This window comes from Nerophis ophidion, linkage group LG19 (genome assembly GCF_033978795.1).
Source record: "Nerophis ophidion isolate RoL-2023_Sa linkage group LG19, RoL_Noph_v1.0, whole genome shotgun sequence".
NCBI lineage: Eukaryota > Metazoa > Chordata > Actinopteri > Syngnathiformes > Syngnathidae > Nerophis > Nerophis ophidion.
The window spans coordinates 1685001-1709379 of record NC_084629.1 but is presented as its reverse complement, the minus strand read 5'-3'; the positions used below and the strand labels follow the sequence as shown (position 1 = coordinate 1709379).

General features: G+C 41.5%; 2 protein-coding genes across 7 annotated transcripts in view; one reads left to right on the top strand and one right to left on the bottom strand.

The window, feature by feature from the left end:
- The window catches only part of cers6 (ceramide synthase 6), a 42551-nt gene extending 34653 nt beyond the window's left edge, over nucleotides 1-7898 (bottom strand). Inside the window, exon 1 of the mRNA XM_061878967.1 lies at nucleotides 7582-7898. Coding sequence (XP_061734951.1) covers nucleotides 7582-7751 — 170 coding nt within the window. The 5' untranslated portion in view covers nucleotides 7752-7898. The remainder of the gene's footprint in view (nucleotides 1-7581) is intronic.
- Nucleotides 7899-9594: 1696 nt separating this feature from the next.
- Nucleotides 9595-24379, top strand: part of stk39 (serine threonine kinase 39) — a 50379-nt gene continuing 35594 nt past the window's right edge. Inside the window, exons 1-6 of one of the 6 annotated variants that reach the window (XM_061878963.1) lie at nucleotides 9595-9712; nucleotides 12088-12187; nucleotides 17831-17943; nucleotides 18035-18143; nucleotides 20967-21099; nucleotides 23754-23809. In XM_061878963.1, the coding sequence (XP_061734947.1) occupies nucleotides 12166-12187; nucleotides 17831-17943; nucleotides 18035-18143; nucleotides 20967-21099; nucleotides 23754-23809 (433 nt within the window). In that variant the 5' untranslated portion in view covers nucleotides 9595-9712; nucleotides 12088-12165. Of the gene's footprint in view, nucleotides 9713-10692; nucleotides 10709-11431; nucleotides 11855-12087; nucleotides 12188-15628; nucleotides 15966-17830; nucleotides 17944-18034; nucleotides 18144-20966; nucleotides 21100-23753; nucleotides 23810-24379 lie in introns of those variants that run through there. The other 5 variants (XM_061878965.1, XM_061878964.1, XM_061878961.1 and 2 more) reach the window with 5 other exon arrangements.

Genomic DNA, 24379 nt, shown 5'->3' with positions numbered 1-24379 from the left:
GCTGCAGTTCAGCTAAATATGTTGCTTTTCTGACATGGACTTGTTTCTTCAGCATTGTCCACACCTTTAAGTCAAGACTTTGGGAAGGCCATTCTAAAACTTTCATTCCAGCCTGATTTAGCCATTCCTTTACCACTTTTAACATGTGTTTGGGGTCATTGTCCTGTTGGAACACCCAACTGTGCCCAAGACCCAACCTCCGGTCTGATGGTTTTAGCTTGTCCTGAAGAATTTGGAGCTAATCGTCCTTTTTCATTGTCCCATTTAAAGCAGCAGTTCCATTGGCAGCAAAACAGGCCCGGAGCATAATACTACCACCACCATGCTTGACGGTAGGCCTGGTGTTCTCCTCAAACATATTGCTGGGTATGGTGGCCAAGCAGCTCCATTTATGTTTCATCTGACACCACATGGACAAAGATAAGACCTTCTGGAGGAAAGTCCTGTGGTCACATGAAACAAAAATTGGCCACAATAAATTAATAAAAGAACCAAACTTCATGAATATTTTTTGTGATCAAGAAGTGAAGTGAAGTATATTTATATAGCGCTTTTTCTCTAGAGACTCAAAGCGCTTTAAATAGTGAAACCCAATTTCTAAGTTACATTCAAAGCAGTGTGGGCGGCACTGGGAGCAGGTGGGTAGTGTCTTGCCCAAGGACACAACGGCAGTGACTAGGATGGCAGAAGCGGGAAGAAGCAAAGCTTATTAAATCCTACCCCTTTTCTTTTACAGAACAGTTGCTAAAACTTTCGTTCACTTCCTGTTCTCAATGTATTCACAATATACTCCATAAGTATCACAATACAAATAAATAAATAAATAACTGGTGAAGTAAGTTATATTCCATACAAGATAAGTAAGATTATTTTGCAAATGAAAGAATGAATGGATGAATAAATTCAGAATGTTTATCATGATTCTTCTTTTTTGTACTTTGTAAACACTTGAAGTTGTAAGAATTTCTTGAAGTGGATCATATTAATACATTGTTTGATTAATCCATTCCATAATGTAATTCCACATCCTGATATACTGAAGGTCTTAAGTGTTGTACGTGCATACAAATGTTTTAAACTACATTTTTCTCTAAGATTATATTTGTCCTCTTTTGTTGAGAAGAATTGTTGTATATTCTTGGGAAGCAGGTTATAGTTTGCTTTGTGTATCATTTTAACTGTTTGCAATGTCACTATGTCATAGAATTTCAGTATCTTTGATTGAATAAATAAAGGGTTTGTATGTTCTTTATATCCAACATGATGTATTATTATAACTGATCTTTTTTGTAACACTGTTAGTGAATGAAGTGTACTTTTGTCATTATTTCCCCATATTTCTGCACATAATAACTCAGATATGTAACACTAGTGAGCAGTAGAGAATATGAAGGGATTTTTGGTCTAGAACATATTTAGTTTTATTCATTATTGACGTGTTTCTTGCTTTCATATCATTGTTCCATCCACCCATATTTTTTTAAATTTATTCTTTCAATTCTTATTTCATTTCTTTAATTTCTTCTTTAAATTCATGGAGTATTTTTTGTTGTACCCCTTCTTGATTCCCATCATGTCCTGTGTCCAGTCTCAAGTCTTGTTCCCATTGTGTCCTGTGTCCAGTCTCAAGTCTTGTTCCCATCATGTCCTGTGTCCAGTCTCAAGTCTTGTTCCCATCATGTCCTGTGTCCAGTCTCAAGTCTTGTTCCCATCATGTCCTGTGTCCAGTCTCAAGTCTTGTTCCCATCATGTCCTGTGTCCAGTCTCAAGTCTTGTTCCCATCATGTCCTGTGTCCAGTCTCAAGTCTTGTTCCCATCATGTCCTGTGTCCAGTCTCAAGTCTTGTTCCCATCATGTCCTGTGTCCAGTCTCCAGTCTTGTTCCCATCATGTCCTGTGTCCAGTCTCAAGTCTTGTTCCCATCATGTCCTGTGTCCAGTCTCAAGTCTTGTTCCCATCATGTCCTGTGTCCAGTCTCAAGTCTTGTTCCCATCATGTCCTGTGTCCAGTCTCAAGTCTTGTTCCCATTGTGTCCTGTGTCCAGTCTCAAGTCTTGTTCCCATCATGTCCTGTGTCCAGTCTCAAGTCTTGTTCCCATCATGTCCTGTGTCCAGTCTCAAGTCTTGTTCCCATCATGTCCTGTGTCCAGTCTCAAGTCTTGTTCCCATCATGTCCTGTGTCCAGTCTCAAGTCTTGTTCCCATCATGTCCTGTGTCCAGTCTCAAGTCTTGTTCCCATCATGTCCTGTGTCCAGTCTCAAGTCTTGTTCCCATCATGTCCTGTGTCCAGTCTCAAGTCTTGTTCCCATCATGTCCTGTGTCCAGTCTCAAGTCTTGTTCCCATTGTGTCCTGTGTCCAGTCTCAAGTCTTGTTCCCATCATGTCCTGTGTCCAGTCTCAAGTCTTGTTCCCATCATGTCCTGTGTCCAGTCTCAAGTCTTGTTCCCATCATGTCCTGTGTCCAGTCTCAAGTCTTGTTCCCATCATGTCCTGTGTCCAGTCTCAAGTCTTGTTCCCATCATGTCCTGTGTCCAGTCTCAAGTCTTGTTCCCATCATGTCCTGTGTCCAGTCTCAAGTCTTGTTCCCAGTTGTGTCCTGTGTCCAGTCTCAAGTCTTGTTCCCATCATGTCCTGTGTCCAGTCTCCAGTCTTGTTCCCATCATGTCCTGTGTCCAGTCTCAAGTCTTGTTCCCATCATGTCCTGTGTCCAGTCTCAAGTCTTGTTCCCATCATGTCCTGTGTCCAGTCTCAAGTCTTGTTCCCATCATGTCCTGTGTCCAGTCTCAAGTCTTCTTCTCATCATGTCCTGTGTCCAGTCTCAAGTCTTCTTCTCATCATGTCCTGTGTCCAGTCTCAAGTCTTGTTCCCATCATGTCCTGTGTCCAGTCTCAAGTCTTCTTCTCATCATGTCCTGTGTCCAGTCTCAAGTCTTGTTCCCATCATGTCCTGTGTCCAGTCTCAAGTCTTGTTCCCATCATGTCCTGTGTCCAGTCTCAAGTCTTCTTCTCATCATGTCCTGTGTCCAGTCTCAAGTCTTCTTCTCATCATGTCCTGTGTCCAGTCTCAAGTCTTGTTCCCATCATGTCCTGTGTCCAGTCTCAAGTCTTCTTCTCATCATGTCCTGTGTCCAGTCTCAAGTCTTCTTCTCATCATGTCCTGTGTCCAGTCTCAAGTCTTGTTCCCATCATGTCCTGTGTCCAGTCTCAAGTCTTCTTCTCATCATGTCCTGTGTCCAGGCTCAAGTCTTGTTCCCATCATGTCCTGTGTCCAGTCTCAAGTCTTCTTCTCATCATGTCCTGTGTCGGCTGACGTTTCAGGATTTCAGTCTTTCTTTTAACTTTTGGCATGGCGGCAGGTGGATGACGTCAGTGCCTCTTGTGTCTTAACGGCAGTTGCTTTAGCGACTTGCGACACTTATAACTTGTTTGTTTCAACAAATTCGTACCTTTCGCCGTTCAGAGATCAATTTGAGGTATCAGCCAGTCCACTTGTATCACTCTGCGAGGTTGGAAGCACTTTAAAACAGCTGTAAATTCGCCGTAGCTTTTGGTTGCTAGGCAACCGCTTTGAATTGCGGTAAGACGCTGATGGCTTGCGTCTAACTTCTCTTCCAACTTGTCTTATTTCAGCGTATCAGTGCCTCTACACTGACCAAAATCAGGTGGAAGATGCCAGGTGACTCTCCTGTGGCTGTGATGGCAAATCAGTGGTCAAAATCTTCAGACTTAACAAAAACTCCGGTAGCAAAAGCGGAGCCTTTTTCTTTGCGTCCTTTCTCATTGACAGGAAGTGTCATCTTGTCTCATCAGTCTTGTACATATTAGTCTTTAATTACTTGTTTATATTTTTAGTTAATTGTTCATATTTAATGTTTACTTTGTACAAAGAGAGCGCAGTATACTGAAGTTCAATTCCATTGCTTTTGGGGCCCCTGGTGGCTGCAAGGCCCTAAGCAAGCGCTTAGTTGGCTTATGCTTTGGGCAGAAGACACCAACAGTGCAGAAGACACCAACAGGGCAGAAGACAGCAACAGTGCAGAAGACACCAACAGTGCAGAAGACACCAACAGTGCAGAAGACAGCAACAGTGCAGAAGACACCAACAGTGCAGAAGACACCAACAGTGCAGAAGACACCAACAGGGCAGAAGACAGCAACAGTGCAGAAGACACCAACAGTGCAGAAGACACCAACAGTGCAGAAGACAGCAACAGTGCAGAAGACACCAACAGTGCAGAAGACACCAACAGTGCAGAAGACAGCAACAGTGCAGAAGACACCAACAGTGCAGAAGACAGCAACAGTGCAGAAGACACCAACAGTGCAGAAGACACCAACAGTGCAGAAGACACCAACAGTGCAGAAGACACCAACAGTGCAGAAGACACCAACATTGCAGAAGACACCAACAGTGCAGAAGACACCAACAGTGCAGAAGACACCAACAGTGCAGAAGACACCAACAGTGCAGAAGACACCAACAGTGCAGAAGACACCAACAGTGCAGAAGACACCAACAGTGCAGAAGACACCAACAGTGCAGAAGACACCAACAGTGCAGAAGATACCAACAGTGCAGAAGACACCAACAGTGCAGAAGACACCAACAGTGCAGAAGACACCAACAGTGCAGAAGACACCAACAGTGCAGAAGACACCAACAGTGCAGAAGACACCAACAGTGCAGAAGACACCAACAGTGCAGAAGACACCAACAGTGCAGAAGACACCAACAGTGCAGAAGACAGGCCAGATTCCCAAGGTCTGCTCAAGTACAATCTAACCCAGGCCTGGGAAATTAGTTGGACTTGGGGGCCAAATTTAGATAAACAAATGTTTCTGGGGGCCGGTATAGCTATTTTTAGGAACACTAAAACAAAACCTCACAATAACGTCTGATCGAATGCTAAAAACTTTATGACAGACCACCTTAAAAACTGAATGGAATTTTACATTTTCTACTGAATGAGACAGCCAGAATGTACATGAAAATAAAGAATGTGGGATTTACAATATTAACTATGAAGGATAAAACACTGAATATTGACAACATATGAACATCACACCCCCACATATCAACAGAGGTGGGTAGAGTAGCCAGAAATTGTACTCAAGTAAGAGTACTGTTACTTTAGAGATGTATTACTCAAGTAAAAGTAAGGAGTAGTCACCCAAATATTTACTTGAGTAAAAGTAAAAAGTATGTTGTGAAAAAACTACTCAAGTACTGAGTAACTGATGAGTAACCTGATTGTTTAATGATGACGGCAACAAGTAATGCACAAAAACATAAAAATAGCAATAAAAAAAATTCAGAGCCAGGAATATCTCTTAAGCAACTAAAACAATAATATATATTAAATAATATATATTTGGGTTTACACTGTGTTAAAAAAAATTTGAAAATGTATTTGACCTTTGCAACCTCATTATACTATTGGCTAAGTTTTATATTCATAAATGTAAGTTTCTCAATAGCCGACCTGTTTTTGTGCCTTTAAAAAGATTTAGATCTCTACATTAAAACACTCTACTTCTAACAACCAAAAAGCTGTGAAAACCATGATGCTGTGTTCCAAATTTAAGTTATTTACTGAGATTGAGTGAGCTTATGGCTTTGCACTTTGTTTACTTTATATTTTTATATATTTTGCATTCTATTTTAGTTACTTTGAATTTACAACCCCCTGATGCTGTTTTTTTACGTTTTTTATACTTTTTAGTACTTACTTGGATTATTATTTTCAACTGTTTGTAAATGTTAAAATGTATAAATAAAGGTTCATAAAAAAAGTGCAGTAATCATGTGACCGCCTGGCTGTGTTTGATTGGTGAAACGCAGACATGTGATAGATCCTACTTTGAAGGACTGTCTGACAAACCAAAACAAACAAAGCATGCGTTAACAGATCGATAACAATCAGTAGCGAGTAGCGAGCTAAATGTAGAAAAAAATGGAGTGGAGTAAAAGTAGCGTTTCTTCTCTATAAATATATTGAACTAAAAGTAAAAGTATGTTGCATTAGAACTACTCTTAGAAGTACAATTTATCCCAAAAGTTACTCAAGTAGATGTAACGGAGTAAATGTAGCGCCTTACTACCCACCTCTGTATATCAATGGCAGCGCTGCAAGTTGATGATGTTTGAAGGCAACTCGGAACTGACTTCCAGTGGAACTGCCTTCCAATGGAACCGCCTTCCATTGGAAGTGACTACCAGTGGAACCGCCATCCAGTGGAACTGACTTCCAGTGGAACCGCCATCCAGTGGAACCGACTTCCATTGGAACCGCCTTCCATTGGAACCGCCTTCCATTGGAAGTGACTTCCATTGGAACGTACTTCCAGTGGAACCGACTTCCATTGGAACCGCTTTCCATTGGAAGTGACTTCCATTGCAACCTACTTCCAGTGGAACCGACTTCCATTGGAACCTACATCCAGTGGAACCGACTTTCATCGGAACCGCCTTCCAATGGAATTGACTTCCATTGGAACCTACTTCCAGTGGAACCGCCTTCCAGTGGAATTGACTTCCCGTGAAACCTACTTCCAGTGTAACCTACTCCCAGTGGAACCGCCTTCCAGTGGAATTGACTTCCCGTGAAACCTACTTCCAGTGTAACCTACTTCCAGTGGAACCGCCTTCCAGTGGAATTGACTTCCCGTGAAACCTACTTCCAGTGGACCCGACTTCCATTGGAACCTACTTCCAGTGGAAGCTACTTCCATTGGAACCGACTTCCAGTGTAACCGACTTCCAGTAGAACCGACTTCCATTGGAACCTACTTCCAGTGGAAGCTACTTCCATTGGAACCTACTTCCATTGGAAGCTACTTCCAGTGGAAGCTACTTCCATTGGAACCTACTTCCAGTGGAACCGACTTCCAGTGGAACCGCCTTCCAATGGAATTGACTTCCATTGGAAGCTACTTCCATTGGAAGCGCCTTCCATTGGAAGTGACTTCCAGTGGAACCGACTTTCATCGGAACCGCCTTCCAATGGAATTGACTTCCATTGGAACCTACTTCCAGTGGAACCGCCTTCCAGTGGAATTGACTTCCCGTGAAACCTACTTCCAGTGTAACCTACTTCCAGTGGAACCGCCTTCCAGTGGAATTGACTTCCCGTGAAACCTACTTCCAGTGTAACCTACTTCCAGTGGAACCGCCTTCCAGTGGAATTGACTTCCCGTGAAACCTACTTCCAGTGGACCCGACTTCCATTGGAACCTACTTCCAGTGGAAGCTACTTCCATTGGAACCGACTTCCAGTGTAACCGACTTCCAGTAGAACCGACTTCCATTGGAACCTACTTCCAGTGGAAGCTACTTCCATTGGAACCTACTTCCAGTGGAACCGACTTCCAGTGGAAGCTACTTCCATTGGAACCTACTTCCAGTGGAACCGACTTCCAGTGGAACCGCCTTCCAATGGAATTGACTTCCACTGGAAGCGCCTTCCATTGGAAGCTACTTCCAGTGCAGCCTTGTGAGGTTGCGGGCCTGCAAAGGAGGCGTGTCAGACAGCAGGCGGGATGCCTGCATTGTTCACCTTCATCATGCTCATCACTCAGACCCACCTCTGGAACAGCAGCCGCAGCATAACGACGCAGAAGGCCAAAGGGCCAGCGAGGTAAAGGTCCTCCGCTTGCGGGAAGGTGGCCTCGTCGGTGTTCTTCAAGTCTGCCCACGTCACGTTGTGCGGGAGCCAGAAGCGCTCGTTCCAGAACCACGCCAAGATGCCGGCCATGTCCTCGCTAGCAGCACGACCACACACAAACACGCACGCGCACGCGCACACACACCGTGTTAGACGCCGCTGCTGAGGATGATGAAGATGAAGATGACGTGATGAAGGCCAGGCGTCTGCGCGTGTCCGCTGCTGCTGCCGCCGTGTCGTGTGGGCGTGCACGCACTCGCTTGCTGGCCTCTGATTGGTCTGTTCACCTGTCACACAACATACCCCATGTGGGCGTGCACGCACTCGCTTGCTGGCCTCTGATTGGTCTGTTCACCTGTCACACAACATACCCCATGTGGGCGTGCACGCACTCGCTTGCTGGCCGCTGATTGGTCTGTTCACCTGTCACACAACATACCCCATGTGGGCGTGCACGCACTCATTTACTGGCCGCTGATTGGTCTGTTCACCTGTCACACAACATACCCCATGTGGGCGTGCACGCACTCGCTTGCTGGCCTCTGATTGGTCTGTTCACCTGTCACACAACATACCCCATGTGGGCGTGCACGCACTCGCTTGCTGGCCGCTGATTGGTCTGTTCACCTGTCACACAACATACCCCATGTGGGCGTGCACGCACTCATTTACTGGCCGCTGATTGGTCTGTTCACCTGTCACACAACATACCCCATGTGGGCGTGCACGCACTCGCTTGCTGGCCGCTGATTGGTCTGTTCACCTGTCACACAACACACCCCATGTGGGCGATCACGCACTCGCTTGCTGGCCGCTGATTGGTCTGTTCACCTGTCACACAACATACACCATGTGTGCGCGCGCAGCACGACCTGGACCTGCCGTGTATGCGCGTGCGCGCATGGCGTTGTACTTGTTTTACGCCTATTTTTGATACACTGCAGCCTCTTTTCTACCTCGACAGTATTTTCTACAAATGTATTCCAGCCACGATCACATATTTGTCATAGGTGGCAACACGCGTGTGAGAAAAGCAACATTGTTTGCCATTTAAATGCTCATTGAAGCAATTGTCCAACTCTACTGGCAGCTTTGTGTATTACATCAGCCTCACACTAAATGATATAGTCTGCTTTTATGAAGTATCATTATGATATCATCATATCGTAAACCTGCCGTCCCTTTTACGTCTTTAAAAGTAATGACGTCACACACACAACTCCTGTTGACAGTGAGTAGGTGCAGGTGTAGTGTTTGGTTTTACAATACTGTATGAACAAGGAATTTTACTGTTGCAACCTCATTATTCTATTGGCTAAGTTTTATATTTATGCATGCAAGTTTCTCGATACCCGACCGGTCTTTTGTGCCTTCAAAAAAAGATTTAGAACCCTACATTAAAACACTTACCATGAATTAAACAAGTTGAAAAACCTATTGGGGTGTTACCATTTAGTGGTCAATTGTACGGAATATGTACTGTACTGTGCAATCTACTAATAAAAATTTCAATCAATCGATCAAACTCTCTAAGAACAAAAAAATGATGATGTGTCCAAAATTTAAGTAATTTACTGACATTGAGTGAGCCTATGGCTTTGCACTTTGTTTATTATATATATATATATATATATATATATATATATATATATATATATATATATATATATATATATATAGTATTCTATTTTAGTTACTTTGAATTTACAACCCCCTGGCGCTGTTCTGTTTTATTTTGTACTGTTTTTTTTTACAAATCTTGATTATTGTTTCTCGTCTGTTTGTTTGTAAATGTTGAAATTTATAAATAAAAGTAAATAAAAAAAAAGTGCAGGTGTAGGAAGCGCTAGTGCGCATGACACCTCTGTGGCGCTAGTGCGCATGACACCTCTGTGGCGCTAGTGCGCATGACACCTCTGTGGCGCTAGTGCGCATGACACCTCTGTGGCGCACCGCTAATATGACAGAGAAGAAGAATCCAAGATGGACGCTCAAGTTAGCCTTTGTCAACTTCAAAACAAACTTTTAACTAACTAAAACATATTTTATATGTATGTGTCTACTTCTAACTAACTAAAACATATTTTATATGTATGTATCTACTTCTAACTAACTAAAACATATTTTATATGTATGTGTCTACTTCTAACTAACTAAAACATATTTTATATGTATGTGTCTACTTCTAACTAACTAAAACATATTTTATATGTATGTGTCTACTTCTAACTAACTAAAACATATTTTATATGTATGTGTCTACTTCTAACTAACTAAAACATATTTTATATGTATGTGTATACTTCTAACTAACTAAAACATATTTTATATGTATGTGTCTACTTCTAACTAACTAAAACATATTTTATATGTATGTGTCTACTTCTAACTAACTAAAACATATTTTATATGTATGTGTCTACTTCTAACTAACTAAAACATATTTTATATGTATGTGTCTACTTCTAACTAACTAAAACATATTTTATATGTATGTGTCTACTTCTAACTAACTAAAACATATTTTATATGTATGTGTCTACTTCTAACTAACTAAAACATATTTTATATGTATGTGTCTACTTCTAACTAACTAAAACATATTTTATATGTATGTGTCTACTTCTAACTAACTAAAACATATTTTATATGTATGTGTCTACTTCTAACTAAAACATATTTTATATGTATGTGTATACTTCTAACTAACTAAAACATATTTTATATGTATGTGTATACTTCTAACTAACTAAAACATATTTTATATGTATGTGTCTACTTCTAACTAACTAAAACATATTTTATATGTATGTGTATACTTCTAACTAACTAAAACATATTTTATATGTATGTGTATACTTCTAACTAACTAAAACATATTTTATATGTATGTATCTACTTCTAACTAACTAAAACATATTTTATATGTATGTGTCTACTTCTAACTAACTAAAACATATTTTATATATATGTGTCTACTTCTAACTAACTAAAACATATTTTATATGTATGTGTATACTTCTAACTAACTAAAACATATTTTATATGTATGTATCTACTTCTAACTAACTTCAAGAAACTTTGTACCTAGCAAAACTTTTATGCGTGTGTTGTGTGTGTCTATGTTGCGTGAGTGTGTGCTGTGTTGTGTGTGCTCCGTGTATGTTTTGTGTGTGCTGTGTTAGCTGTGTTGTGTGTTTTGTGTGTGCTGTGTTAGCTGTGTGTATGTTTTGGTGGCATATCTTACCAGGTGCAGAGTTTAGGCAGTATTTTACATTGCTCACTAGCACTAGTTTGAAAGTCTGACTGTAGTACCATTTGAAATAAGATTACTGTATGTTGTATGTACTGTGTGTAAGTATGTTTGTTGTATGTACTGTGTATGTATGTAGTGTGTATATGTATGTTCTATGTACTGTGTATATGTATGTTGTATGTACTGTGTGTATGTATGTTGTATGTACTGTGTATGTATGTACCGTATGTATGTTGTATGTACTGTGTATATGTATGTTCTATGTACTGTGTATATGTATGTTGTATGTACTGTGTATATGTATGTTGTATGTACTGTGTATGTATGTACCGTATGTATGTTGTATGTACTGTGTATATGTATGTTCTATGTACTGTGTATATGTATGTTGTATGTACTGTGTATATGTATGTTGTATGTACTGTGTATGTATGTACCGTATGTATGTTGTATGTACTGTGTATATGTATGTTCTATGTACTGTGTGTAAGTATGTTTGTTGTATGTACTGTGTGTATGTATGTACTGTGTATATGTATGTTCTATGTACTGTTTGTTTATCCACTTCATTTAAAATAGGATTACTGAATGTTGTATGTACTGTAAGTTAATCCAGTTCAGTTGGATGTAAAACTAAAGTGGTTAGGGGCGGCATGGCGTAGTGGGTAGAGCGGCCGTGCCAGAAACCTGAGGGTTGCAGGTTCGCTTCCCACCTATTGACATCCAAATCGCTGCCGTGGTGTCCTTGGGCAGGACACTTCCCCCTTTGCCCCCGGTGCCACTCACACTGGTGAATGAATGATGAATGAATGACAGGTGGTGGTCGGAGGGGCCGTAGGTGCAAACTGGCAGCCACGCTTCCGTCAGTCTACCCCAGGGCAGCTGATGTAGCTTACCACCACCATTGTGTGAATGAATGATGGCTTCCCACTTCTCTGTGAGTGCTTTGAGTATTTAGTAATAGAAAAGCGCGATATAAATCTAATCCATTATTATTATTATTATTAAGATTTAGGTGAATTAAAATCTGTTACTGTTAATGGAACCTTTTTGTTTGACACTGCAACTGGTCGTTAAAGTTAAAGTAGCAATGATTGTCACACACACACACTAGGTGTGATGAAATTTGTCCTCTGCATTTGACCCATCCCCTTTTTCACCCCCTGGTAGGTGAGGGGAGCTGTGAGCAGCAGCGGTGGCCACGCTCAGGAAGCATTTTGGTGATGCAACCCCCAATTCCAAGCCTTGATGCTGAGTGCCAAGCAGGGAGGTAATGGCTGCCATTTTTATAGTCTTTGGTATGACTTGGCCGGGGTTTGAACTTACAACCTTCCAGTGTCAGGGTGGACACTCTAACCACTAGACCACTGAGCTGGTTTAATTTAATTAATGCTACAAATAAGATAGTATTACTCTACATAGAAAGGTGTTATTGTGTAGAATGGTTGTATTTTACAATTTAAAAATGTAAATGATAGTTGATGTCATGATTGTAATCACTATTTGTGTGAAAATGTTGAAATACTTTGTAGTATTAATGTGACTAACATGACTTTCCCAGTGTGGTCTTCAATAACAACTATTTGACTTCTTTGTCACATACTTTACATTGGGAAAGAGTTGTGGTTTCACTGACAAAATTGTGTCAACTAGAGCCAGTTTATCCCAGCCTTCACATGACCCTTCTGTTCCTCTGCATTTCTCTTCTGTTTTCCATCAGTTTGAGCCGGTGTCCTTTTCTTTTTTAAATGACACAGTTAGTCATATGAAGCCCTCTGCTTCTCCTGCAGATGTCCTCCCACCTCGCCTGTTTAAGGAGGTATTTGCTACTATTGGATCAAGTGTCCTTAACATCATCAATAGTAGCCTCTCTTCCGCAATAGTTCCAGTAGAGTTTAAACATGCAGTGGTATGACTTATTTAAAAAACCAAGCCTCGACCCCTCTCTCCTCTCTAACCTTAGACCTATCTCTAACCTTCCATACATTTCCAAAATATTAGAGGTTGTCTACAGTCAGTTTTTGCCCTTCTTAGAGGATAATGCTATCACTGAGCTCTTCCAGTCCGCTTTTAAAGTCCTCCACAGCACAGAGTCAGCGCTTCTAAAAGTTTTTAACGATATCCTCCTGTCAACTGATTCTGGTAAATATGTTGTCCTGGTGCTTTTAGATCTGTCTGCTGCGTTGGACATCGTCGACCACGCCACCTTAATCACTTGTCTTGAGAACTGTGTGGTTATTAAGGGCGCCGCCCTCAACTGGTTCCGATCATACCTAGTCGACAGGAGTTTTTGTGTAAAAATAGAAAGTTTTATGTCTTCCACAGCTCCTCTACCACACGGGGTCCCCCAGGGCTCAATCCTTGCCCCAATCCTATTTGCGCTTTACCTTCTCCCCTTTGGTTCTATTTTTAGGATGTATGGTATTGCATTTCATTTTTATGCCGATGATTGCCAGATCTATTTTCCCATGGCACAAATTAACACGGTTCAGGGTCTCATTGACTGCCTGCACCACATCAAAGCCTGGCTTTCAGCTAACTACCTGAGTCTAAATGAAGACAAAACAGAAGTTATGTTCGGTCCAAGTCGCTCTCCCTCCCCCCACGTTGACCTCGGCACTCTGACCCCGTATCTCAGCGACTGTGTCACAAACCTGGGGGTAAAGTTACACTCAGATTTTAAATTTGAAAAACAAATCAGCAGCATCGTTCAAAAAAGCTTTTATCAATTACGCCAAATAGCGAAAGTGAAACCACTTCTGTCAGGACATGATCTCGATAAATTAATTCACGCCTTTATCTGGAATGGTTTAGACCAGTGGTCCCCAACCTTTTTGTATCGGCGGACCGGTCATCGCTTAATAATTTTTCCCGCGGCCCGGGTGGGGGGATGTCCTTTTTTTTTTTTTCTTTGTCATGAAAAAGGGACGTTTTTGTCATGAAAAAGGGAGGTTTTTGTGGTTGGTGCACTAATTGTAAGTGTATATTGTGTTTTTTATGTTGATTTATTAAAAAAAAAAATATATTATTATTATATATATATTTTTTAAAAATAAAAATAAATAAAAAATTCTTCTGCGGCCCGATACCAATCGGGCTTGGTGGTTGGGGACCACTGGTTTATACTACTGCAATGCCCTGTATGTAGTCATTAGCCAGACCTGCAGCTGGTGCAGAACTCTGCTGCTGGTCTGCTAACACAGACCCGCAGACGTCAGCACATCACCCCTATATTAGTGTCCCTTTACTGGCTACCTGTGCGTTATCCAATCCATTTTAAACTCCTTCTATTTGTTTTTAAATGTCTAAACAACCTCGGGCCAACATATCTCTCCGACCTCCTTCAGCCTTACCCCCCCGCCTAAGAGGCGATCTGGCAACGTAGAAAGGAGCCTAAGCGGCGATCTGGCAACATAGAAAGGAGCCTAAGCGGCGATCTGGCAACATAGAAAGGAGCCTAAGCGGTGGTCTGGCAACGTAGAAAGGAGCCTAAGCGGTGATCTGGCAACATAGCAAGGAGCCTAAGCGGCGATCTGGCAACATAGAAAGGAGCCTAAGCGGTGATCTGGCAACATAGAAAGGAGCCTAAGCGGTGATCTGGCAACGTAGAAAGGAGCCTAAGCGGTGATCTGGCAACATAGAAAGGAGCCTAAGCGGCGATCTGGCAACATAGAAAGGAGCCTAAGCGGTGATCTGGCAACATAGAAAGGAGCCTAAGCGGTGATCTGGCAAGTAGAAGGGGCCTAAGCGGTGATCTGGCAACGTAGAAAGTAGCCTAAGCGGTGATCTGGCAACATAGAAAGGAGCCTAAGCGGTGATCTGGCAACGTAGAAAGGAGCCTAAGCGGTGATCTGGCAACGTAGAAAGGAGCCTAAGCGGTGATCTGGCAACATAGAAAGGAGCCTAAGCGGTGATCTGGCAACATAGGAAGGAGCCTAAGCGGCGATCTGGCAACATAGAAAGGAGCCTAAGCGGTGATCTGGCAACATAGAAAGGAGCCTAAGCGGTCATCTGGCAACATAGAAAGGAGCCTAAGCGGTGGTCTGGCAACATAGGAAGGAGCCTAAGCGGCGATCTGGCAACATAGAAAGGAGCCTAAGCGGTCATCTGGTAACATAGTAGGAGCCTAAGCGGTGGTCTGGCAACATAGGAAGGAGCCTAAGCGGCGATCTGGCAACATAGGAAGGAGCCTAAGCGGTGATCTGGCAACATAGAAAGGAGCCTAAGCGGCGATCTGGCAACATAGAAAGGAGCCTAAGCGGTGATCTGGCAACATAGAAAGGAGCCTAAGCGGTGATCTGGCAACATAGGAAGGAGCCTAAGCGGCGATCTGGCAACATAGAAAGGAGCCTAAGCGGTGATCTGGCAACATAGAAAGGAGCCTAAGTGGTGATCTGGCAAGTAGAAGGGGCCTAAGCGGTGATCTGGCAACGTAGAAAGTAGCCTAAGCGGTGATCTGGCAACATAGAAAGGAGCCTAAGCGGTGATCTGGCAACGTAGAAAGGAGCCTAAGCGGTGATCTGGCAACGTAGAAAGGAGCCTAAGCGGTGATCTGGCAACATAGAAAGGAGCCTAAGCGGTGATCTGGCAACATAGAAAGGAGCCTAAGCGGTGATCTGGCAACATAGGAAGGAGCCTAAGCGGTGATCTGGCAACATAGAAAGGAGCCTAAGCGGTGATCTGGCAACATAGAAAGGAGCCTAAGCGGTGATCTGGCAACATAAGAGGGCGCTGCGTGTGCACGTGCTGCGCGCCTGACTGCCCCTTTGATATCCGGGTCTCTCTCATCGCACGCGGCAGTTGCTGAGCTGCGGCCGGCACAACACCGGCTGACGCCCGGGGGAGGAGGGGAGGTCGGAGCGGACGCAGGCGGAGGAGGGGAGGTCGGAGCGGACTCTCCGTGTGTGTCATCATCATCATCATCACCACTATCATCATCACCACTATCATCATCATGGCGGACCAAGACGAAGCTCCTGCCGCCGTCCAGTCGCCGAGCAGCAGCTGGCCAATTAGCAGGGAGTCGTACGAGCTCCAGGAAGTCATCGGTTAGTACACAGAGGCGGCGGACATTATTCCACTACTATTTGCTTGTTCCTGACCGCCACACCGGCTTTTTCTTCCACTGCGGATGTGAAGTCATGTACCGGATACACGACTCGCATCACACGTGTGACTCGCAGCCGGCCGGCGGATTCTACTCCAATCCGGTCTGTACTTGAACGTGTCACGTTGCCTTCAGGGCCTCGCCTGGTACTGTATTGGAGTCATGCACTTGAACGTGTCACGATGCCTTCAGGGCCTCGCCTGGTACTGTATTGGAGTCATGTACTTGAACGTGTCACGATGCCTTCAGGGCCTCGCCTGGTCCTGTATTGGAGTCATGTACTTGAACGTGTCACGATGCCTTCGGGGCCTCGCTTTTTTGATTGATTGATTGATTGAAACTTTTATTAGTAGATTGCACAGTACAGTACATATTAGATTGTACAGTACAGTACATATTAGATTGTACAGTACAGTACATATTAGATTGTACAGTACAGTACATATTAGATTGCACAGTACAGTACATATTAGATTGTACAGTACAGTACATATTAGATTGTACAGTACAGTACATATTCCCTACAATTGACCACTAAATGGTAACACCCCAATAAGTTTTTCAACTTGTTTAAGTCGGGGTCCACGTTAATCAATTCATGGCTTAGTACTGTATTGGCTTCATTGGCCGTGCGGTGGCAGAAATAAGCTCTTACACAAACTCGAAATGAACAACATTAACTTCTGCTTTTAACAACACGGCAGAAGAAGAGAATGGACTTCAATTATGAGAGCACAATTTTACAGACGGACACAAGTATAGAAGCCTGATTGTACATGTTTGTCAGATTTGGATATACAAAATAATATAAACATTACAATAGTATTGGGTCGATACATACGGGACGTGCATGTTTGTCAGATTTTTTTTTCAAAATATTATTAATATTACGATAATATTGGGTGGATACAAAACATACTGGAAATGATGCCGGTGTGATTTCTTTTGACGATGTAAGACTATCATATTTACACTTAAACAATTCAACATGTCCAAAATATGTGTAAAAACAAGCAGGGATTATTTAATCATACTCTTTATTCAATATGTATGTTTGTTAGACTTACAAGTACAAGTGATAGGAATATTTCATGATGGTTTACAATCTATTATATGTAAACATGTCTGCCAATAAAGTAAACATACGGTTGTACATGTCCAAACTCTCATGAGATCCAAAGCGGAAATGAGTCATTTGGTGACTTTATATTTAATTACACAAAAGTCAAAATATTAAAGCCATCTGTACATAAGTACAAGTGTTGAATGATTATTTATGTGATAGTGTCATTCAAAACAGAGCATTGTATTTATTATTAGGCAAAGAGGTCAGTATCAGAACATATGATATTAGAGTGTCATCAATCACACCTTTTGGTTTCATACAATGCTCATTTTGCAGTTCAACAAAAGTGAAAAGAAGTTCCCTAAATATTCTTGGCATTTGCCGTCACATCTTATCGTTGGAGATAAGACAGAAACACAGCTGTCCTCTGCGACGCCCAAAGCCACAACCTCTGTTCTCACAATCCATTTAAGTGTGATCTCATGTCTTCTGAACTTCTGCTTATCTGTCACTCGCAGTTGACAAGTCATGTGTCAAAATTGTCTCTGTCCAGCAACAATGTCCCCACCTCCGACACTGCCTAAAAGAAGCACACAAGGTGCATAGAGCGTGGCTGTTTGTGCTTTGTTTCAAGCATGCAGGGACGAAACAAGCGAGAAACAGTAGGAGTCGGGTGAATAGGAAGAAGCGGAAATGTCACCTTTCTTCTCCAGACATGTAACTATGCTGTGTGGTTCCAGGCAGCGGGGCCACAGCCGTGGTGCAAGCAGCGCTCTGTACCCCCAGACAGGAGCGGGTCGCCATCAAGAGGATCAACCTGGAGAAATGCCAGACCAGCATGGATGAGTTACTGGTGGGTGCAATAAATAAGGGTTACATTCTTCACACTTTTCAATGTTGTTAGTACTAATATGCACATGATGTATCTTCTTCATTCCCAACAGAAAGAAATTCAAGCAATGAGCCAGTGCAACCATCCCAATGTTGTTACATATTACACTTCTTTTGTTGTCAAGGATGAACTGTGGTTAGTCATGAAGCTCTTGAGCGGAGGTAAGCTACACTTGCAAAACATGATGCTGTTATATCAATTAGGGTTCTACAATATACCGCTACTAGTTTAGGACCACCATACTAATGAATCATATTCAGTACTATACTGCCTCCGTAAAGTACCGCTCCTTGCGCCCTTTTTTTTAACGGGCATGACGGCACGTCAACATTCTGTCATGTCATTGCTGCTTTTAGGAGCAGAGGCGCATGTTGGGCAGCACACACACACACACACACACACACACACACACACACACACACACACACACACACACACACACACACAGAGTACTTCCAAGCAGACACAGTGTGCAGACAGAGAAGCAGAGGAGCATGTTGGGCAGCGCACACACACAGAGTACTTCCAAGCAGAGACAGTGTGTAGACAGAAAGGGGAGAATGGACGCATTTTGGGTTAATAAGTAAAAACAGAGAAGCGGAAATGTCAAAAAAAAGAGATGAAGTTATAACACTGAAACACCCTCAGGAAGAGCTGCTTTAAGACATGTAGCTAACATCCATCCACAGTGTTTTAGCTACTTCTAAATCACTAATCCTGGTCTCCATGGAGACAGATGAAGGTTTCTTACATGTACCAATATCACTGGAGGATGAGGAAGAGCTAAACATGCTTCACTACACACCCTAGGAGGATACAATAGCTCACCGCCCTCACAATGTAAACAAACGCCATGGGTGGATCTACACCTGACATCCACTGTAATGATACCAAATAGTTGATACTACTATGATTACATCAATATTTCTTTAGCATCACAAAATCGTTTTTCATTTAAAAAAAATGTTTATGTTTATAAAGTCAGTAAATATGTCCCTGGACACATGAGGACTTTGAATATGACCAATGTATGATCCTGGAACTACTTGGTATCCACATGATCCATGCCTAAATGTGTGGTATCATCCAAAACTAATGTCACGTATCAAAGAAGAGAAGAATAAGTGATTATTACATTTGAACAGAAGTGTAGATAGAACATGTTAAAAGAGAAAATAAGCAGATATTAACAGTAAATGAACAAGTAGATGGATAATGCATTTTTACAGTTTGTCCCTCATAATGTGTATAAAATAATAGGTGTATAAATGACACAATATGTTACTGCAGACTAATTAGGAGTCTTTGTTTGTTTACTTCCTACTAAAAGACAAGTTGTCTAGTATGTTCAACATTTTATTGAAGAACTAAATGACAATAATAAACATATATGTTTCATCTACCCTAAGATTTTTAGTTCAAATAAAGCCAATAATGCCATTTTTTGTGGTCACCTTTATTTAGAAAAGTATCAAAGTATCAAAATACATTTTGGTACCGGTACCAAAATATTGGCATTGGGAAAACACTAATCTCAATACTGCTCTTGTTTGCATGTCACTTTGATATAAATGTGAGCCGATGTATGAAATGTGATTTATGTTTATGCTGCTGGATTTGTACTTGCAAGTATAGACACAAGTTAATGCACTGTGTGCTTGGAGTGGTGTAGCATTTGTGTTGCATCAGACGAGGGCAAATCATTTCAGTTTAAACACGGTGATCAGCTGTTACCATAAGTGACTCGATCAAACATGTTATACCACAGTAGTAAACAGTAGGGAAGCAATGGTGACAATCCACCTTTATTGACCATTGTCCTGTACGTGTCTGTCTGTGGAAATGTGTCACCATCCCTGGCCACCTCATGACCTCAAATAATGTTGTGCCTCTTCCCCCTTACACAGCTGGAAATTCAGCCCGCATGAACAAAATAAAGAACTATGACTAGCATAGAAGTTGAAGCACATTTAAAAGGAGCAGCAACTCTCTTCTCACGTGCAGTTATCCTGCCCTCAATGCCTTCTTGCACGCAGGCGCATCATGTCTTGGTCCAGTGGTCCCGACTGGGAGAATAAACACAGCTGCTATTCAATCAGGAAAAAAAGACATTTCAAAAATATATTTTGGAATCAGACTTTTTGTTTGGTGTTTGCTCTGATTCAACTCATCAGGTAGTAGTAAAAACTGCAAACACTTTCTTCAAATCATTTTGTCCCTGATACAATCATTAAACATGTTTTAACATCATTTTACGGTACCAAAAAATCTTACTGCACTTGAATTTATTCGTATTAAATAAAAGATACATCATTTAGTTTAAAAAACCTCTAAAGTCTGGGTCATTGCTTGCTCTTTACCAAAGTAGTGGTGGAAAGCACTGTTGTAATCGAGGAATACAAAGAATCTACCATTTGAAAGTGCTGTTTAGTAAATGTTCACGTGAAAAGAGTCTTGTAGTATACACAACACCACTTGCTTACTGCAGGATGAAGTTTGGGATGTCAAGCAAAATCATTTGGAGAGAATAAAAAGTTATCTTTCCCCCCAAAACGTACTGAAAAAGAAGTGAAACCTAGGCCCTAAATGTGAGGTAGGGATCGTAACGTGGGTCACCTCTAGTAAACACAATCCTAGATATGAAGAAAAAGACAAGTAAATTGTCAGCTGGTAGCACATATTATCTTGATCAAAAATGGCTAAAATGTCTGTTACAAGATACTGCAGTAATGAAGACTCGGGATGCAACGTTACTCGGTACAATGCTGCACAGGACAATCGTCATTAATTGAGATCGAATGACATGAAAAAACTTGTGATCGTTTATTTTAGTTACGACCTGTTGTGACCACAATATTGGAAAAATATGATGCAGTACATTTCTAGATAGATAGATAGTACTTTATCCACACCACAATATTAAACACATATTATTTTAAATCCATACATTCTGCACGATAGTGTTTGTTTGTTTTTTCTTTTAGGCTCCATGCTGGATGTTATCAAGCACACAAGCAAAGAGGAGGACGGAAATCTGGATGAGCCGATCATTGCGACCATACTAAAAGAAGTCCTCGAGGGCCTGGACTACCTGCACAAAAATGGACAGATTCACCGGTAACTCAATTGACTCTTTTTTTTCTTTTTTCTTTTTTTGTTGTGAATGACCTGACTTACAATGATGAAGTCCATTGGTCCTGTGATGGAGCTCTAACTCAAGTCATTTGTATCTCCAATTGAAATCACTTTCCTCACCCTAAAACACCAATATTTGTACATGTAGTATGCTTTTAAGAAAAAGAAAACAAACTTTTAGATAAAAATTATTGTATGAAAAACAGTACAACAGAATGTGATACTAACCACTACAGCAGGTTTATGAAGTAATGTAAAACTGCACAGTTCGGTTTGTCTTAGAAGATCTGGGGCCGTATTTATCAAGCGTCTTAGAGGGCCATTTTACACTTAAGTCCTGAGAAGTTGCGAAATTTAGTCCTACTCTCAAACTTAAGAATAAAAGCTATTTATCAACTTTCTTTAGTCTAAGAATCACTCCTACTCTCCACGATATTTAAGAGACCTTCAGAGGTGTCCTAAGTGGTTAGGAGTTGCCAGCGGGGGATGGCACTGAGGCCAGAGAGACCTACACCAAAGTTCAGGGAGCTTAAGGATGTCCTGGCTTTGTTTGGTGACGAGTATCGTTTAGACAGAGCAGGTATTATTTTTGCCACAGACTTAATAAGGGCCGTCATCTCATCAGCAGCATCATGCAGCCGTCATCAGCGTTACACAGTTGCATTTTCCCAGTGGCGAGATATGGAAGCATTGTGATGACCTGTAGTTCTGCTGTGAAAGCTCTGCTTTGTTTGTTTTGTATTATTTTGTAGGTTATTGTCAAAAGATACACTCCTATTTTCCACTTAAATATTTCTAAGATATTTCTTTATTCTTAGACAAGAGATTCCCTTCCGTGATTGGTCATTTCTATGGACACAGAAATGACGTCACCTCAAATTTCGTTTACGGCACATAGTAATGTCATAATTCAGCTCCGAGTGTGACACTTAAGATTCAGTCCTACACTTCGCTGAAAGTGTGAGTAAGAAGCTTGATAACTAACTTTTAGGTGCAGCTTTCAGCGAAGAATTTCTTTACTCTTAAGTCAACTCTTAGCAGACTAAGAAGCTTGCTAAATACGGCCCCTGGTCTAAGAAGATCTAGGCAGGGTGGAGTGTATCTGGTTTTTAGTGGACTTTCACATTACAAACTTGATGTCATGACATCGCACGCATTAGAATGTTTATGGATGTAAACATGGCTTCAACTCTAGATGATCTCAGTACCGCCACATTTCTGGCAATTTCCAAGCTTTTGTTCAATCAAAGTCCACATTTAGTGAACTGAGTTTTTACGCGTAGAAGATTAAGAAGGACGAGGACAAGTATTTTGGCTTTTGCAGTTTTAGGGTATATTTTGCTTGGATGTCTGCTTTAAGACCGTGTCTGAGACAGGCGTGCTGGAACTTTCACCTTAGTTCCTAACACTTATTTGAATTGTTTTCATTTCCGTTCTCAACTTTTTATTTTATAACCATCTCTTTTGCCCTTGAATTATGACACATAGTGCTTTTTGATGAGGTTCCGCTCGAATGCATGGGACCTGAGCGCAGGTGCGTTCACACTGAAGACACATAGCATATTCACTACATCACATTTCTATCCACAAACCAAAGAGACCTGGGTCTGATAGCAAACATTTGGAATTGCACTGTTCACACTGACATAAAACCAATCTGCTACAGGTTGCATATGGGCAAGAAATCCTAATTGGCCTGCAGTGTGAACAAGGCCTTATTTAGTGGTAGAATGGTCTGGTCAGTCCAGTCAGACCCACATCTGAGCGGTCCAAGTCTGTGAGCATGAAGGCTACTTGGAGGGGAGGCCAATAGTCCAGTTGTGATGGATTGAATACAATAGACCTAATGTAATAGTAATGTACAGCATTTAGATGGGACTTGGTATTTCCTTCCAGCTGCTTCTCTGTCAAACACACCATCAGCAGCTTTTCCACGTCTTCATGGATAAATGTCTGCTGTTTGGATGTTATTTTAACATCCTTGGTTGGCGTTCAACTCCCCCTTCTTCAATATGGTGCAGACTAGCTCGAATTGCTTCACCTGGTTGATGACACACTCCGCCATTTTTTAATAACTACTTTCTTTAGTTCAATGAATACCATCATTTTCTTTCTTCTCAGCATTGTAAGCAAATGCTAGCAAGTAAGACATAATGTTGTGGGGTTCACTACTGCAACTAAAGCTAATGTTTCTAACTACATTTTTGCGTGCATCATAAAGCAAAGCAATTAGCCAATATACAGCTCTTGTGTCAAAACACTCTATTTGTGGCACTCCTAAGTGGAGGTACCACTGTAAAGCCTTTTAAAGGTATTATTATCCTAATGTTACAGAAATATTCCCGTGTATAATGTTGAGGATACCATGGCCCCCTCACTTGAACAAGGATAGTCACTGGCTTACATCTAACGTAAATACGCCTCAAAAAGTGTACGTAGCTTAGTCCATTGATCTGTGTTTGTGCAGCTGTGACGTAAACTTCCCGAATATTAAGGTCACCAGGAACTAGGCTTGACCTTTTAACGGCCCCCTGGGCAATTCAGTTAGCAGCGAGCTGTAGACCTGCTTTCCATGGATGGAAGAATCGATACGGTCCTCACGTGGTTTCACAGTTTGATTGTTTTGTTGGTTGCAGGGACGTGAAAGCTGGGAATATTTTACTGGGAGAAGATGGGTCAGTTCAGATTGCAGGTGTGTTGAAAATATACTTAAGGTTTTAACGGACATGCCTTAAACACTTAAGTAGTAGTTTTCTTCAACATAATGTTTGGATGTTATTTTATCTTGGAATGCTTTGTGATAGGTCATGAATAAAAACTGTGGTTTCTGAATACGATCAGAAAAAGCTGCTCTCTAACCAGTCTCTTAAAACTTGTAGTAGATCAATGAAATGTAAAGATATATAGATTTGTTTGCAGGATGTTAAATTATTTTGATTATACAAAAGGCAAAAGCAGTGAAGTTGTCAGGTTGTGTAAATGCTGAATAAAAAGCAAATAGAACAAATCCTTTTCAACTTATATTCAATTGAATAGACTGCAAAGACAAGATATTTCATCTTCACACTGAGAAACTTAGGTATTTTTTTACAAATAATCATGAAGTTAGAATGTAATGGCAGCAACACATTGCAAAAAAGGCATTTTTACCAATGTGTTACATGGCCTTTCCTTTTAACAACACTCAGTGCAGGTTTGCTAACTGAGGAGACACATTTTTGAAGTGGAATTATTTCCCATTCTTGCTTGATGTACAGCTTAA